We start from the raw sequence: 18586 nt of genomic DNA on the forward strand, positions 1-18586 counted from the left end.
ATCTCTCTTGCACCCATCCAGCCTCCTCTAGTCGTACCTCCCTCAACATTCGTAGAGATGGAATTTGCACCTCGATAGGTAAAACATCCTCCATTCCATACATTAATGAAAATAGAGTAGCTCGACTCAAAGTCCTCACGATGTGCGGTATGCATGAGCAAAAAGGAGTTTCTCATGCCAATCCCTATACGTTTCTATTATCTTGGAAATGATCTTCTTGATATTCTTGTTTGCAGCCTTAACTGCCCCATTCATTTTTGGACATTATGACGCAGAATTGTGATGTTTGATCTTCAATTGTGTGCAAACCTCTTTTATCAAGGCATTATTCTAGTTCTTGGCATTATCTGATATGATTCTTTCTGGTAAACCATACCGACAAATGACCTCCTTTTCTAGAAATTTGCAGATCACTGGTCGAGTTACATTGGTATATGAAGCGGTTTCGACCAACTTGGTGAAAAAATCAATCCCCATAAAGATGAAGCGATGCCCGTTTGATGCTTTCGGTGTGGTGGGGCCAATGACATCCATGCCCCATATTGAGAACGGCCAAGGAGGCACCAAGACATTGAGATTGGCAGGAGGAGCATTAATATTGTTTGTATAAATCTGACATTTATGACATTTTCGAGTATAATTTAAACAATCTCATTCCAACGTCAACTAGAAATATCCAGCCCTCATGATTTGTCCTGCCATCATATATCTATTACTATGTGCTCCACATACTCCATCATGGATTTCCTTCATTATCTGATTCTCCTCTTCTGTGTTGACAGATCTCAAAAGGGTTTGGTCATGTATTCTTTTGTAAAAAAACTCACTGTCCAAGAAAAAACCCATAGTCAGCCTCTTAATTATTTGTTTATCATTTTCTGAGGTGCAATCTGGGTATTGTTGGTATTGCAAATACCGTTTAATGTCAACATACCATGGTTTCCCATCTACTCCCGATCCTACTCTCGTACAGTGGCCTGACGACCCCTTGACCCTTAGCTGTATAGGTTGCACTTCTATTTTGGATCCTACTTTGAACATGGCAGCTAGAGTAGCTAATGCATCTGCTAATTGGTTTTCTTCTCTTGGCAAATGAAAAAATTGGACATCATCAAACTCTTTGGTTAGCCCATGCACATATGTTTGATAATGAATTAGTTTGGAATCCCTCGTTTTCTGTTCTCCTCTTAATTGGTAAACAACTAACGCTGAGCCACAAAAACCTTTTAAAAACCTGATCTTTTTCTCAATGGCGATCTAAAGTGTCAAAATGCATGCCTCGTATTTAGCTACATTGTTAGTACAGGTGAACATCAGTTTAGCTGTAGCGGGAAAATACTGGCCACTTAGGGAGATAAGTACTACCCCAATCCCATGCCCCATCATGTTGGATGCTTTATCGAAATACACCCTCCAAATTTCTTCTTCGCACTTTGAAATTGACATGATCTCTTCGTCTGGGAAATCAAAACTCATGAGTTCGTATTCCTCTTTCATGCGACCTGCCAGAAATTGTGCGACTATGCTTTCTTTTATAACCTTTTGGGACACGTAGACGATGTCATACTCGGACAATACCACTTTCGAATGAGCAAATCTTCCTGACAATGATGGCTTCTCGAAAATGTACTTCAAAGGGTCCAACTTTGTGATGAGGAAGGTGGTGTGATACAATATATATTGCCTTAGTTGACGCATGGTCCATGCTAAAATGCAACACATCTTTTCTAGATGGGAATACTTGGCTTCATATTCTGTGAACTTCTTGCTCAAATAATAGATTGCATGCTCTTTCTTGTTTGAACCATCTCGTTTCCCTAGAACACAACCTATAGAATTATCCAGCACTACCAAATACAAAATCAAAGGTCTTCCAAGCACCGGGGGGATCAAAATTGGTGGCTTAGCCAAAAACTATTTTACTTTCTCGAATGCTTTTCGACAATCTTCAGTTCATTCACCATCACTATCCTTACGTAAGAGCTTGAAGATGGGATCACATTTATCCGTTAACTGTGAGATGAAACGAGACATGTAATTTAATCATCCCAAAAACCTCTTACCTTTGTTTTAGTTTTAGGGGGTTTCAATAATCAATTGCTTTAACCTTGTCTGGATTTACTTCAATTCCTTATTCACTCACTACAAAACCCAAAAACTTCCCCAACTTTACCTCAAAAGTACATTTTGCTAGATTCAATCTCAATTGGTATTTCCTCAATCTTTCAAATAGTTTGTGGAGGTTTTCCACATGACTTTCCTCCCTAGCCGACTTTGTTATCATATCATCAACATAAACTTCAATCTCTTTATGCATCATGTCATGAAACAGTGTCACCATTGCTCATTGATACATGGCCCTAACATTTCTCAGATCAAATGGCATGACCCTGTAACAAAAATTTCCCCAAGTTGTGATGAATGTGGTCTTTTTCATGTCCTCCATTTCCATTTTGATTTGATTATACCCTGAGAATCCATCCATGAAAGAGAAAGCACAATGTTTAGCAGTGTTATCAACTAGTGTGTCTATATAAGCTAATGGAAAATTGTCCTTGGGGCTGGCTTGGTTCAAATCTCTATAATCGATGCACATTTTGACTTTTCCATCCTTTTTAGGCACCGGTACAATATTCACCACCCACTTTGGGTATTTAGCTACTTTCAGAAATCTAGCATCAAATTATTTCTTGACCTCTTCTTTAATCTTCAACAGCATCTCAAGTTTCATCCTTCTCAACTTCTGGTATATGGGCTTACAATCTGATTTCAAAGGTATCCCATGTTCCATGATATTGGTTTCCAAACTCGGTATATCTTCATATGACCATGCAAACACATTTGAGAACTTAATAAGTAGATCCTTCAACAATTAACTTTGCTCTGGCATGAGAGTGGTTCCAATCCTAATTTCCTTTCTTAACTCATCATCGCCCAAATTGATTAATATGTTCCCTCCAAGCGAGGTTCTATAAACTTATTTTCTTGTTCAACTAGCCTCAAAAACTCATCTGGTACAACTTCTTCCTCTTCCATCTCATGATCGTTATAGTGAACATAATTATGAGAATTTGATTCATGTCATTTGGATAATTTATCAATTCATAAGGTATATCCCTGAAATAATTATGAGTATGTATATTGGTATATGAATGAAAATGATTGAATGAATAAAAGTGACTGGGGACATTATCCAAATCTGATTTCATTAAAGATAAAACATTTTTACATGGATTTTTAAAGGAAATTAAATTAACTGAATGATATTAAACTTTGATATAAAAACTCTTAAAAATGATTACATCTCAAAGGATTCAAGGATAGCTGGTAATGGTATGAGCTGTCAGTTGTCCAAGGCGAAAGGGTCGTAGCGAACCCAATCTCTTGACATCAGCACTCTATCGCCAATCATGTTTAGATCCACTATATCTCCATTAATCATTAACTTGATCGAGGTCCTTTCCTGTTTCTCAAATCCCACTGGGTAAAAGGTCTTAGATAGTGGAGGACAAATCAAAGAAGGTTCCACCACCTTCTTTCCAGCCATGCTAGGCAACCTCTTTGCTCTCCACTCTTTACACATCCTCCCTCATGGGCTTATATCTCAAACCTCTTGTATCCTTCTGAGTGGGAATAAAAATGGGTTCTGAGATACCTTATAGGTCTTTTTCCAAACCCAAGTGGATTTACCAACCCTTCCCTACTGTCTGGGCAAATAACATGTTCACTGTTCGTGGTACATGAGGCTTAGGGGCTCGCATTCCCTCTGTCATGTAAGATATAGTGGCCACCTTAAAGGTCTATAAATAACTCTCTATTACATCATCATCCACTTCTATGAAAGGATAATTTGGCAAGCTAGCTACCAACAGGTCTTTTTCACCTCGAACGATGCACAAATTCTGATCGACTATAAATTTCAATATTTGGTGCAAGGACGATGGTACCACCCCAGCCGAATGAATCCAAGGGTATCCTAAAAACATATTGTAAGAAGGCGTTATATCCATCACTTGAAAATGAATAAGGAAATTAATGACTCCTACCAACAAGGGAATCTCTATTTCGTAAATCATGCTTCTTTTGGTGCCATCAAAAGCTCGCACCACTAAAGGGCTCGATACCATGTACGAGAGGTGTCCACGGGTAGATTGGACAATGTTTTCAAAGGCAGGACATTGATCGATGACCCATTGTCGATAAAGACCCTGGCCACGGAATAGGTTTTACACTTTACTGAGATATGTAGTGCCTTCGTACTTCCTTTTCCATCCAGGGGTGTTTCATTATCATTGAAAGATATGTAATTTGGGGCCAAAATGCTCCCTGTTAAGTGACTAACATTATCTACTGACACGTTGTGAGCGACATAAGCTTGTTTTAGAACTCGTACAAGAGCCTCCCTATGTGGCTCCGAGTTCAAAAGTAGTGACAACAAAGAAATTCTTGCTGGTGTTTTGTTCAACTGCTCGACCACGTTATATTCGATGTGCTTTATCAGATGCAAATTTTGGTTAACTTCATCATTCTCCACTTCTCCTTTTTGGGCCTCTCTCGTTTCTTTATCAGCTTCTTTATCACCAATTTCTGGTTGATTTTCTGAAATCACTTCCTTACCACGGGGTTCTTTCCCCACCATGTTTGGCTTGTAACAACGTCTGCTTTGGGTTATGCCACTAAGTCCCAAGATATTGGAAGCATCAAATCCAACCACCTCATAATCTTATCTCCAAGAAACTCGTTGGTCATCTTTATACTTAAAAGGGCAAGGAACCCTGATGACCAACACATCATCCTGTACGGCCTTTTTGGTAGACTATTTTCCAATAGGGGTTTTCTTTCCGTATACAATGGTGACAGGTTTCACATCTAACGTGTTTATCTCATTATTTTTAACACCATCTTGTATCTCTAGCTGGAAAGAATCTAAGTGACATTGTATATGTTCCCTAAACGTTGGGCAAACTTGGATAGAGTGTCCTTGTCAAACAATGTTGAAATGCATTCCTAACTGAAACCAACTCCACCAAATCAAGTATGCGATCCTCTGACTGGCATTTAATACAGACGTTTTCTTGAGGAAGGGAACATTGAGTTGGGAAACCAAAGCCAAAATAAAGTTTACTTACTACTCGTATATATTTCTCCTTTCCTTGATGAAGATTTGAGATCTTGTTCTGAACGAGGGGTTCACATCCTTGGCCCACACTAAAATGAGCGCTGCCAGTAGAAGTCCTTACTCTTGTTATCTTTAGTTGATAAAATTTCTTGAAAACACCCAATAGTGAGTGCTCATGGTGTATACAACAGTCAATGAAAAATGCCACCAATGTCCACAAGGATAGAGCTGATAATTACCCTGGTGCAATACCATAACTATTGACTGCGACACAGAAGAAAAGGTTAAGTGGCAGATGAAAACCATCCTCCAATAAAATGAGTGGTAAGATGAAACCTCTCGAACGGTCACTAAGATCGAAACGATGGAGAAGCTAAAAGTCATAAACAAAGTTTGGGTTTTGGAGACCTCAGACTCCTAAATATCGATTCATTTCTTCTCGAGTGGTACTACAATCACACATCTCAGTCTCTACATGCAACAGAGTTACATGAGCAACGGTTTAGGTAATCTAGCCACGACCTCTTCCTCTTATAGTAGTTCTTCTCATGATAGGAACAAAAAGCTAAAATTCAAAGGAAGAAAGAAGAAAAGAGTTACCTATGAGAAAAATCAGAAACGAAAGATGAAGAATGCAGAGAGGCTTAGTAGAGGAAGGTTAGATTTCTGACCGATTTTGCAAAAGTAACTAATGAAGTATTTGAGTACCTATTTTATAGAAACAAACTTGTGCAAGAAGTTTATTTAAAGGGAAATATTTAGTTTCTCCAATGTAAGGTTGACATCTTTCATAAAGGAATAACTGTAATGTTTAGGAATTTACGTGGTGATAATTGAAATTTGAAATTTCCAACTCCTAAATTACACTTAGCCTAGTCAGTCAGTTTTCAATGTATACATATATTTGTAATTATATGAGATTAGAAAATTTCGAGGATGAAATTTTATTAAGGGGAGGAAAGTTGTAACACCCAGTTTTGGCGGGTTCTAAGTTCTGGCGTATAGACTGAGAGTAATCTGTAAGACATGGTTCTACTCGTCTAACTGTTGCTTTGGCATATAGATCGGATGCATAGCAGATGTTAGAATATTAATTAAAGATTTACCTCAGAATGTGTTGAGTTGTAAAGAATGAGAGATTGGTAAGAGTATTGAAGATTTTTGGGTAAACTAGGTTATCGCCAAATGTAGTATACGCCATGTTCATTGGGATACTATGCTAGTTCGTTGTGAATGATTTGGTTATGAACTAATGGAACATATGAACGAGGTATATAAAAATATTGGATTTTATTTTATGTTTTCTCTATAGTTGTAAACCATTATTGGGGTAATGTTGAAAGAAGGCAACATGTGTCAAGTTCAAATAAGGACTTGGGTTGTACAAATAGATATTCAGGAAAGAGAAATATGGGTTTTTCTTCTTCCTTCTTCAAGAGGTATTACTATCTAAATCATAAGAAACCTAAAATATTCCTTCCTCAATTGAGCTGGAATTGTAGATTTGGGTCTTTATCAGTGATTTTTCCATGTCAAGGTAAGATTTATGACTCTACATGTTATGTTATGAAATGTTAAGTCAGTAAGAGTGCATAAACAGTAAAATGAAGAAATAAGGCTTTGCATAAGGGCTATTTGGGTTTGAGATGATGGTAAAAGTCATATAAATGAATTTAATGGTGTCCCTATGTTGTATAAGCAGTGGTTGTTGCATTTTCTCGTTGGATGTTGAATCTGGAGTTAAAGCTGCTATCTGTGGTTGTTAGGTGAGTCCCTATACTGACTCTTGCATGTGTGCTATTCATACCAGAATATCTGTAAGAAGTTTATCAAGAAAGGTGAGTCCCTATGATTGTAAAAATATGTGTTGAGGATAGTAGGTAAATCTGATACAGAATATGATAAGTTCAAGTATATGATGAAATACGAATATGAATGTATGTTTGGATGGTAAGTTACGCAGTGTGATTAGAATTAATGTGCTTATTTTGAGTTAATGCATGAAAGGTCTATAAATTAAATGTGATTGAAACCGAGCTCCAGCATTTGTTGCGGACTCGAAGATCATATGGCACAGATTTATCCTGGACTGGTAATTTGTTGTCGTTTTAAAGGTTTATCTTAGACTGGTAACCTTATATGTATGGTACCATCCGAAAAGGAAATCACGAATGATGATTACCCAATAGGGTTCTCTATATGTCCCAGGATGATGATGAGCAAACCTCACGAAAGTGAGTTTAGGCAAATCCATGTCATAAACATGTCAAAAAAGAATAGCCTTTATGACGTATTGCAAAAGAATATCCTTTGTGATGTATTACAAAAGAATAGCCTTTGTGGCAAAGTTTAAAATAATAGCCTTTGTGGCGTATTACAAAAGACTAGCCTTTGTGGAGAAGTCTAAAAGAATAGCCTTTGTGGGGAACTTTAGATGGACTATTCTTGTGGCGTGTCTTAATAGGATTCCCAATGAAGAACTATGAAGGAGGTTCTTTGTGGCATACTATGATAAGGCCTTCATGGCACATTCTAATAGATTTTTACTGGTGACGAATCCTGTATGGCTCTTAAATGAAATCAGAGGAATCTTTAAGGACAATATATCACTACACGGTGAAATACTATACAAGACTAAGACTCGGTTGGCAATAATGAATTGAAGAGATATAGAGAAGTAATAAGTTAGTATTGAAAATGTATTATGATTAAGGTCGTGAATTTATATGATCAAAGGAAACATATGTGATCTATGTACGTGTTTCTTCTTGAATCGTGATAAGGTGATGGCTCAGTGATTGAAGGATGTAAGTGATACAACAAAGAAGTTTTTTTGAGAAAAGGAAATAATTTCAGTGTAAGGTATAGTAACAAACAAGTGTAAAGGAATAGAACTTTAAGAAGCATTCACTAGAGACAAGGTTGAAGGTTAAGAACAATAAAACCACCTATATAAGTTATCAGTTGTGATGTGCAAATATGACTTAGGTAAATGATGTTTTGCTCATTAAGTCACCATAAACTTATTTGTGTGTGTTATGTCACAATTAAATTGATATGGGTCTGCTCTAGGTGGAACATTGCTAGGACATCCTGAGTTAGTTTGGCGGTGTGTCCCAAGACTGAAATGTTACTTAAAGATCCATACTTTGGGGTATCTGTAACTAATTAGGATTTCAATAGAGATATTACTGTAAATTAATTAAGATGTGTTGTAGTTGTATTTAGTCATTGTATTTACTTATGTATTTTAGTTTAAAATTTTGTAACTAAGTTGTAATTATCTATAAATTGTGTAAGTAGATTAAGCTCATGTTTGTATCCATGTGGTAATACCCAAGATTCTATTTCGATTAATTAAATCAGACCAAGGGTGTTACAGGCAATCTTTTCCAACATTATCTTTCTCTTGGGGAACCATTGCTCATAATGTACCCCACACAATATCCATTCTTTCAGTCCAATCATTAGAGAGGCTTCATTAGACTTGCGGTTTTGACCTTTGATAGATCAATAAGATCTTCACTTCATCGTGTTTCATGGTCTTATCGGACCTCTATTTTCTACTATTCTCTAACTGACTTTACTACCCACTCAGCCTCGAGCAGGCATTTCTTCCCCTAAAGACTTTAATAGGTCTACCCAATCTCTCAACCACCTCTTTAGTGGCTAACAAATTAAAATTGTAACTGCAGCTTACCAGGCAGACTCCTTTTGTTGCACAATACGTATACCTCCTTATCTATGGAGGTTTTTTCTCTTTTAACTCTAACTAGGTTGAGAAGTTACCTTGTCTCACTCATCATCGCCTCTGGCGAATTCTCTCATCATCTTGATAGCGTGTGTCCCTCAGACGCACCAAGCCTATTCATTCATGTGAGTTATTGCACCAATCACACTACTAAATTTACTTTAAACCTTGGCGTCACTCCCAGTGTACCTATAAGCCCCAAACCTGACCTAGACGTTATGACCAAATTTCAAAAGCCATATTAAATCCATTAAAAAATTTTACTTGCTAAAAACAACTATGTTAAAGTCGTTTTTGTGAAAAATTAATATTTAAAGACTGAATAACTTAGTTTTTGAAAAACATTTCTTAAAACATAAATATTTAAAAGGTTCATTATTATATCGAGTTGTCGTCTTATATCATTAAAACAAAGAATTTGCAACATCAATTTTAATTATTTCTTAAAAATGATTATAGTAAAATATTTTAGAGCGAATTTGGAAATACTTAGAAAACAACTAAAATTTATAAGTTTACTAAAATTAGATAGAATCGTTAAAATATTTGATAACAAAATTTAAAAACTTATAAGTTCATCTATCATGCATGCATGGCAATTTATAAAATATAAGTAAAAACAACCCATAAATAGTCCAATGTCCAATGTCCAAAATAATAACCCAAAAAGTGTATTAACCATTTTATAAAATATTTTATTCAAGAGACCGCTCCATATGCTGAATCCAAGTCCTACACTCGTGAATCATCTAAAAAGTTTATGAAAACTAAAGAGTGAGCTAAAAACCTCAATGTGAATTTTATAACAAATTAAATATCAATAAACACATCCACAATATACAAAATTACAACTCTTGTGCACATGATTATGGCAATCTAATTTTGATAAAACCATAATGCAATTTCTTTTAAAACATCCTACCCATCACCGCTACACACCAAAAGGAGTACCCCAAACTCAACCATCCAAAACACACCAAAATATATGTGGACGAAGCCACCAAATTCATAAACAACCTACCAGTACATATAGTTGTGGACAAAGCCACCAAATTCACAGACAAGCTGCCAAAACATGTAGGTTGTGGATAAATCACCAAATTTGAAGATTATTACTGCCACATCTTGTCACATCCCACTTTTTGATTATTTAAGCAATAGTGAAACGGTCATCTCTTATGTTTTAAATTAAATGCGCAAGATTGGACACAAGGGAATTAATGGTCAAGTGGTTTAGTAACTAATTATCTATCCTAGTCATCCAAGGTTCAAGCCTCATTATTCAAATTCTTACATTTATTTCTTTTTGACAATTTTCCCCCTTATTTAATGCGCTAGCCATCCACCTTGTGCACCATAATGAGGAGGATTTGTTTCCTCCATTTGATGGTCAAACTTACCAAAGTTAGGGGGAACATGATCCCCTTTTTGCTTCATGTCCCCCTCTCTTGCCATAACCTCACCTCTTACCATGTAGCTTGATACATTGAACCTAGCCATAGTTGACCAAGCTTCTCCCTATCTTTTGCCATCCATACCCGCTCACCCTCTCACTTTCTTCCGTTGTTCATGTCTTTCTCGCCATTTTTCTCTCCATTTTTGCAAACAACCACCACCTTTCCTCCAAAACACTTTTCTTCCTCCACCGTGAACTGAACAACCTTCTACCCAATCACCACCTCTTGTGGCCTCCGCTCTTCCTTTTTTCTCATCTCTGACCTCCCATTGCCGTTGTAAGCATCATCGTGGTCACCGACGTGCGCCACCGCGAGTCCACTTTCTCCTCCACTTTTTCTTTTATTTTCTTCTCCTACTTATTTATCCTCCTATCCTTAGCCAAACCTCCAAACTCCATCGCTGTCGAACCATCGTTGAACATAGCATCACCATCATCAGACTGTCGTCGAGCTGTCGTCGATCCACCGTCGTCGTCACCGCTAGTGATCAAAATCTTTCTTTTCTTTTCTTTTCTTTTTCTTTTTCTTTTTCTTTTTATTTTCCTCTCTTTCTGTTGATTTTCATTTTAAAAAAATAAAACTTATTCTTTTATCTTAATGATATTTTCTAGATTACTCGATTCTCCGAAATTGCCCCTTCTCAATTCATGGTTCGATTTGAATTGATCAAGTGTACGTATGGATCATTTTTTAAGTCATAAAAATCCTTCTCCTAGTATTTTCTTGACATGGCTAAATGGTATAGTGCCATGACTCATAGTGGTATTTTGTTAATATTAATTATTTATGTACTATAATACTAATGCTACATCATATCGGTTTGAAGGACGAATAAATAATTGTAGGGGGACCCCTAACTTCAAGACGGAAGTTCTCCTTTCAAAAGTCTTAGATCGCATAAGTAAGCAACGAACTATTAGTGATAGACCTCTAAAGTGACGAAACATTTTCAAAGATCTATATTAATATGTGTTAATTATGTGAGATCATCTTGTGAGGTAGATCGAGTGAAACTAATTAATAAGGGTTGAAGCAAATCAAATCTACAATCTAAGGTGTGGGATCGATACTATTTCTTTGTGTGACATCAATATTTTATTGTTAATAAAATAATTATATTAAATTATGAATACACTAAATATTTATAAAAAGATGTATAACTCAACAAGATGGATACCAAGTAAGTGTTCTAACCAAGTGGATCTATGAAATACATGGCAAATGATATGCTTATGATACTGATTGTGTTATATGTGTAGATCTCATGCTCGTGATATGTGATGAATTGCTTATGTGTTATATGTGATGATTTAAATATATGTGATATATATGTATATATGTGTAATAAATCAAGATCTATGATCTAATGTGAAAAAGCATGGTATTTACGTTAAAAGTGAATATTATATGATAAGTGTTTATGAGAGCATGTTTACATGCATAAGTGTATAAAGTGGTCTATATGTGTAATAAGTGAAATCGCCATATCACATGCATGGGGTGGGATTATGTGAAAGGTGGAAGCAGTGGCAATAAATCTATAAATCAGTGGTGGCTTGTCCACATCAGTATTATCAGTGGCAGTTTATCTGCAAATCAGTGGTGGCATGTCCATAAACGGTGTTTGGATGGACGAGTTCTGGGGAACTCGATGTTGGTGTGTAGCGGAGATGGGTAGGAATTTTTATAAAACGTGCATCAATTTTAAATGTGCACCGATGTGTTCATGCATGGTTATCAATGATAAATTCCATCATTTTGATGATGTATGATTATGTCATGTTTGATATATGAGTTGATCTGTATGCAAATATATGTTTATTATGTGGTGATCTCACACTGAGCCTTTAAAACCTCACCCACATTACTTATGTATTTAAGATCATCCTCGTGGCTAGGACTCGGATTCGGACATAGGAGAGGCTCTCAGAAATAGACGATTTTTATGGCTATGGACTATTTTATTATTTTGGGACTTTCATGGACTTTTAAATTTTATTTTGGGACTTTAATTTGTGTATTATCATTGAATGGATGTTTTTTTTTTTAAATTATGGATGAGTTGACTTTTTGCATGGTTTTTAATATGGATAAACTGTTTTGATGTTTTCTTAATAAAATCAGTTTTTCACAAACTCGTTTTATCGAATCTAAATTTTTAAAATGATTATAAAATTTTTCAAATAATAAACAAGGTTACCTTTCAAGATTATGTTTTAAACAAACTAATTCTAAAGAAATATTAAATACGTGTTTTAAAAATTAAATCCATTTATTTCCATGGCCCATGTGATCACTTAGATTGGGCCACAACATCTACGCCCGATTAGAGGGGTTACACATCTTCCTCCTTACACATGTTCCAACCCCATGTAATGCATCATGGCAAACAAATCACATAGCAAATTAGTAGGACATGACAATCACGCTTTCATGTACATATAAGTTTCAATATCCATGGTAATCCATGTTATCACGATAATCAAATAGCCATGATTTTTGCACAACATGAGATTAGAAAGTATTTTTCAATACATAACAATTTTTTAACATCTTATCATAAAGATTCATGTAAGAATAACTTACCTTATAACCACAAAGTCAATCACAAAAACATTATGCTTTCGTTTGTATAATAGTTTGATAATTTATAGTCAAGTCCTTACATGTTTAACTTGTATAAAATGCACTCCATCTGCAGTTTGACTTGTAAATCCTACTAAATCTTGATCACTTCCAATCCAAGAGAATATGAACTTTGATTCGTACATAAAGAAATCGTACATGTGGTTAGAATTCTCTTATCTCCAATAAAAGAATTTCCCAAATAAAATCATCTACTAACTTCTCAACTTATGAAACTTACTCTTTTATTCCAAGATGATCCAAGATGAACACTTCTAAAGTTGATGACTTGAGTTGGTGTGAGGATCTAGTTTAATGAAAAGATTGAGTGAATTGAATTAGTTTTCATGAAAAGAAAATAAAATATATGAGATTATGAATAAAATTAAAAGAAGAAAAGAAGATACTTGTTACCCAAATATTGACAAATATGTCAAAAGTTGAAGTATCCAAGAGGAATTTTAAAATTTCGACAATGGAGAAGTATTAAGATATTTTAAGTGACGATCAAAAGAAATAGTAAAAGAAGAGGAGAAAAAAATAAAGAAATCGATTTTTGGATGATGGTACTAGAGTGATGATATGGTTTTGACGTAGTGGTGGTGGGGTGGTGCTAAGGTGGTTTAATGGTGGTGATATGTTGGTTGTTGGGTGGTGATATGATGGTTTTTGGGTGGTATTTCGATTTGAAATTGGAAAATTAAGCAAAAATGAAAGAAAGAAACAAGGAGGAGCAACCAATTTGGGCCGTACAAGGAGGAGGAAAATAAGGAGAAAAGAGAGAAAATTGTTATGAAAACAAAACAAATGAAAGAGTGTGAGAGAGAGGAGTGGATGGTCACCTAGAGTAAATTCCCAACAAAGCATTCAAGAGGGGGGCAAGAGTGTTAAGGATAATTAAGCAGAATTACTCTAGGAGTTTCACCTTTTCAAATTTTAAAATATGGGGTTACAAAAAAAAAATATGAGTTACATGCTTATGGTTGGACAGTTTTGCATGGGAAAGTTGACCAAATTTTTGCATGAATTTTAAAAAATAATTAATGTTATGGGGACTAGACCTTGGGTCATTTAGGAGTTACATAAATTATTTAACCACTATACCACGTCTCAAACTTAATTAAATGCTAACAACATTTATTTAAACAAGGCGTAACACAAAATAGGATTTTGAAACAAAATTACTCAAAATAGAAAATGATGTGAGGGAAGGGACTCAAACTCAAATCTTCAAGAACAACTCCACCAATACTTAACCACTAGACTAGATACTTATTTATTATCTAATTTTCAAATAAAACTTTTAACAATCAAGGCGTGACCACTCTTAGTTCACTAACCCTAATTTCTTATAACCTGATTTTTGGAATGTGAAAACTCTTCCCTCCTTAAAAAAAATTTGTTGTCGAAGTTCTTGTTGTCACGCTATACACTTAACATAAAATGTGTAATTCCTCTTTCCCAATTGACCATCATGCTTCCACTGCGCAACTCTAATTCCAATACAGTTCCAGACAATACTTTGTGTTCAACTACCAACGGACTTCTTATTCACTTTCACGGATTGTCTCAAGAAATTATCTACAAAAATATCACTAATGATTTCCTCTACCCCAAATTCTCAGTTCAACAGAAATACTTTTAACAACAAACATTTGGGTAAAACCATTTCTCACTCAATGCAAGGTACAATTAGAATGGATCATAAAATTACCTACATTGAAGCCAACTGCATCTTGATCCTCTCGACACCTAATTGCATAAACCAATCTTTGATTCCGCTTTTGAGTTGAAGCTTGCATTTAACTAAGAGAATGATATGAACAATCCTTAACTCAATGTTCAACAGAACCACATCTAAAACATGCACCTGACTTTTTCCAACACTTGTCTGGATGGCGCTTACTACAGTACTTACAAACCAAAATTCTTGCTGAACTAATAAAACATTTAGTATTTACTGTTGCAATACTTTGCTGAAGTCTACCACTGACTCGCTTCCAAGGTCGCGGTTTTGAGCGACTAGAATCAGAACCCATCTTATTTCGTTCTTTATTCCTTTTCTCTTTCTCGCACTCCAAGCAATTACTCTCTTTCACTATCTTGGTCTTCTTAAAAAAAGTTTTGAAAACTCTTCTAAAATTCCCAACACCACTTGGGACACTGCATCATCCCTAGTCTTTTGGTTTTTGCCTCTAGCGTTAGGCATGTCATTTGTCTCAGGGCCAGGTACAAGTCCTTAAGAAACAAATGACTATCCTTGATCAACACGACACTGAACCTCACAGTTTTGCATACCTCGACTATTCTTAACAACCTCGAGTCTACAGTCTCAAGGTTTCATCCACAGTTTCAAAGAAAAGATACAACCACTAATTATTACCGGAAAGTTTTTAGTTCTAAAATCTATAGTTTCAAAAATATTCTTCATTATTCACACATATTTACAGTCTTATGATCAATATTTTTAATAAAATAAAATTTCAATCTAAATCTCAATAAGTACATCGTCTAAAGAGGAATCAGCATCGGAGTCTCGGAGTCTCAGAGGTTCGATTCTGAAATTTAACAGTAATAAATATTTTTTAAAAAGAAAAATACTCTTTAAAACATGGATGCAAAATCGATTAAAAATTCATAATCAAAGTTTTGAACTCGACTCTGATACCACTACATGTAACCCCCTAAACTCGGCTAAGACATTATAGCCAAATTTCGGAAGCCACATTAAATCCATTGAAAAACTTTTACTTGTTAAAGACAACTATGTTAAAGTAATTTTTGTAAAAACTTAAAATTTAAATACTAAATAATTTAGTTTTTGAAAAACATTTATTAAAACATAAATATTTGAAAAGTTCATTACTATATCGATTTATCGTCTTATATCATTAAAACAAAGAACTTGCAACATCAATTTTAATTATTTCTTAAAAATTATTATAGTAAAATATTTTGCAGCAGAATTTGAAAATGCTTAGAAAACAACTTAAATTTATAAGTTTACTAAAATTAGATAAAATCATTAAAATATTTTATAACAACAATTTAAAACACTTAAGTTCATCAATATTGCATGCATGGCAGTTTACAAAAATATAAGTAAAAATAACCCATAAATAGTCAAATGTCCAATGTCCAAAATAATAACCCAAAAAGTTTATTAATCATTTTATAAAATATTTCATCTGAGAGACCCCTCCATATGCTGAATCCAAGTCCTACGCTTGTGAATCATCTGAATAGTTTATGAAAACTAAAGAGTGAACTAAAAACCTCAATGTGAATTTTATAACAAATTAAATATGAATAGTCCTACCAATCATTGCTACACACCAAAAGGAGTTCCCCAGAACTCATCCATCCAAAACACACCAACATATATGTGGACAAAGCCACCAAATTTGCAGACAAGCTGGCAAAACATGTAGGTTATGGATAAACCATCAAATTTGCAGATTATTACTGCCACATCTTCCTCCTTACACATGTTCCTACCCCATGTAATGCATCATGGCAAACAAATCACATAACAAATCAGTAGACATGACAATCATGCTTTCATATACATATAACTTTCAATATCCATGGTAATCCATGTTATCGTGATAATCAAAAAGCCATGATTTTTGCACAACATGAGATTAGAAAGTGTTTTTCAATACATAACAATATTTATCACATCTTATCATAAAGACTCAAGTAGACCAATCAATCGAATATTGATTAATACGTAATCAATCAAGCACTACTTGAAAACGGCTCTTCTGCTCAGAAACGAAATGTTCCAAATGCTCTTGGAAATTCTTGCTCTCATTGGACCATTTGTATCTATATGCATTAGGATCTCGATTCATGGATCTCTCAGTCCAAGAAATCAAAATAAGAGGATCGAACCATTTCTTCTGACTCATTTTCAAATTCGATAAATGTTAGTTGATCGTATATTCCATTATAGTTTTATGATTCAAAGTATCATTTCCTTGAGAAAAAATAAGTTTTAATTTTTTTAAATAATAGAGCTTTTATTCAACTATATAGTTGAGTTAAAGTTGAATTCAATGTATTAAAAATAAGTAATATTAATTAATTAATTATTAAAATAGATAATATTAATTAATTTTTAATAATAGATAAAATCATATCAATAATATTTTTTTATCTTGCATAAAATTTTTCTTGATTTAAACTACACAATTGAGTATATTAATTCATTATTAATAATAGTATTATTTTAAACATATTATTCATAACATTAGACATTTAAGCATTTACTAACAAATAGCATCCAAATAATATCTCCAAACAATTTTGAGATTATTACTATGATCATTTTAATCTATGAGGAGGTGAATTTATTATATTCTTTCATCTTTAGTTTATTATAAACCAAATTTATTTTAAACTCACTTTATTCACTTTCCCATTCATTTGTCTAATGTGAAAGTTTCATTTTATAATAATGTCCTTATTAAATTTACTTTTACTTTATGCTATTTTCTAACTACTATATAATTATTAATTATAAGTTTATAAAAATATTTAATTTACAAAAATAAATTCTTATTATTTATCATTATAATTTTATAATTGTTTAGATAATCTATAACTCCAAAGCAATTAATTACATCAAAAGTCTAACATAAATTGAAGATGATAATGCGGATAATAGATTGAAGATGATTAAGATAAAAGATGTGATGAAAATGATAGATTGAAGCACAAGACATAAAAATTAAATACATTTGTAATATTATTAGTATTTATTTTTAAATTAGATTTTATTTTATTTTATTAGGAAGTCTGATTTATTTAATTTGTCTAAATATACTTTTGTTTTACTTAGGAATTTAATTTTTTAAAATTTTATTTAATTCATTTCATTTTTTTATAATACACTTATAAGATTTAATAATCTAAATAGTTGTTTCACTCATGAAAATAAACTATAAAGAAATTAAAAAAATGTTTTATGATAATTTCATCCCAATTGATAAGTAGATTCTAAACAAAATTCATAAAATTTAATTTGTTTATATTTAATATAATTTGAATTTAATATTTGATTAATAACATCGTTAATTGGTATTAAATTAAAAAACAGTTAAATATGAAATGTTAAGAATAATTTTAATAATAAAACTAAAAATTGAATTTAGTTTTAACGCTAAATTTAAAATTAATAGTTAATTTGATAATTTTAATACATTAAAGTTATAATTAATTCTATTTATTATTAGCATACATATCGAAATCAAATCAAAATCTAATCTCAGTTCTCAAAAGAAATATTCAAATTTAATGTTCAAGAAAATTTATTTCACCTTTATTAGAATTCATAATAAGAGTTAGATGATTCATCTTTACTACACTTTCATTATATTTGAATTATTCAATTTAATCAATTTTTTATTTAAACATAGATCAATTCTATCCTCAAAGAAGACTCAAAAGAAGCATACACAAAATGTAATATACAAATAACTACACGACAAACACAAATGAAACATTTGGTAGCAACCGAGTAAAACATTATTATTTAATACATTGATAATATCATTAATTTATTTGCATCAATTGTAAAAATAAAAGATATTAATAAATATGCGCATCTTTTAAATATTTTACAAATAT

General features: G+C 33.4%; 1 protein-coding gene across 1 annotated transcript; it reads right to left on the bottom strand.

Moving 5' to 3' along the window:
- Window positions 1-330: 330 nt before the first annotated feature.
- LOC105793207 (uncharacterized) lies at window positions 331-2791 on the bottom strand. Its single transcript, XM_012622134.1, has 6 exons — window positions 2696-2791; window positions 1962-2013; window positions 1366-1829; window positions 935-1257; window positions 733-826; window positions 331-612 (listed from the first exon to the last, which is right to left on the bottom strand). Exons 1-6 carry the CDS (start codon window positions 2789-2791, stop codon window positions 331-333), a joined length of 1311 nt encoding a protein of 436 aa, XP_012477588.1.
- Window positions 2792-18586: the final 15795 nt, after the last annotated feature.

The sequence above is a fragment of the Gossypium raimondii genome, chromosome 8, assembly GCF_025698545.1.
Source record: "Gossypium raimondii isolate GPD5lz chromosome 8, ASM2569854v1, whole genome shotgun sequence".
Classification (NCBI taxonomy): Eukaryota; Viridiplantae; Streptophyta; class Magnoliopsida; order Malvales; family Malvaceae; genus Gossypium; species Gossypium raimondii.

Excerpts from the sequence above, each read along its gene's own strand:
- LOC105793207 (XM_012622134.1), bottom strand. The coding sequence starts at position 2,791 with ATGGAACATGGGATACCTTTGAAATCAGATTGTAAGCCCATATACCAG. Across the intron at positions 2,014-2,695 it reads TGTTGAAGATTAAAGAAGAG|TTAACGGATAAATGTGATCC; the intron begins GTCAAGAAATAA and ends TTCATCTCACAG. Across the intron at positions 1,830-1,961 it reads CTTACGTAAGGATAGTGATG|GTTGTGTTCTAGGGAAACGA; the intron begins GTGAATGAACTG and ends ATAATTCTATAG.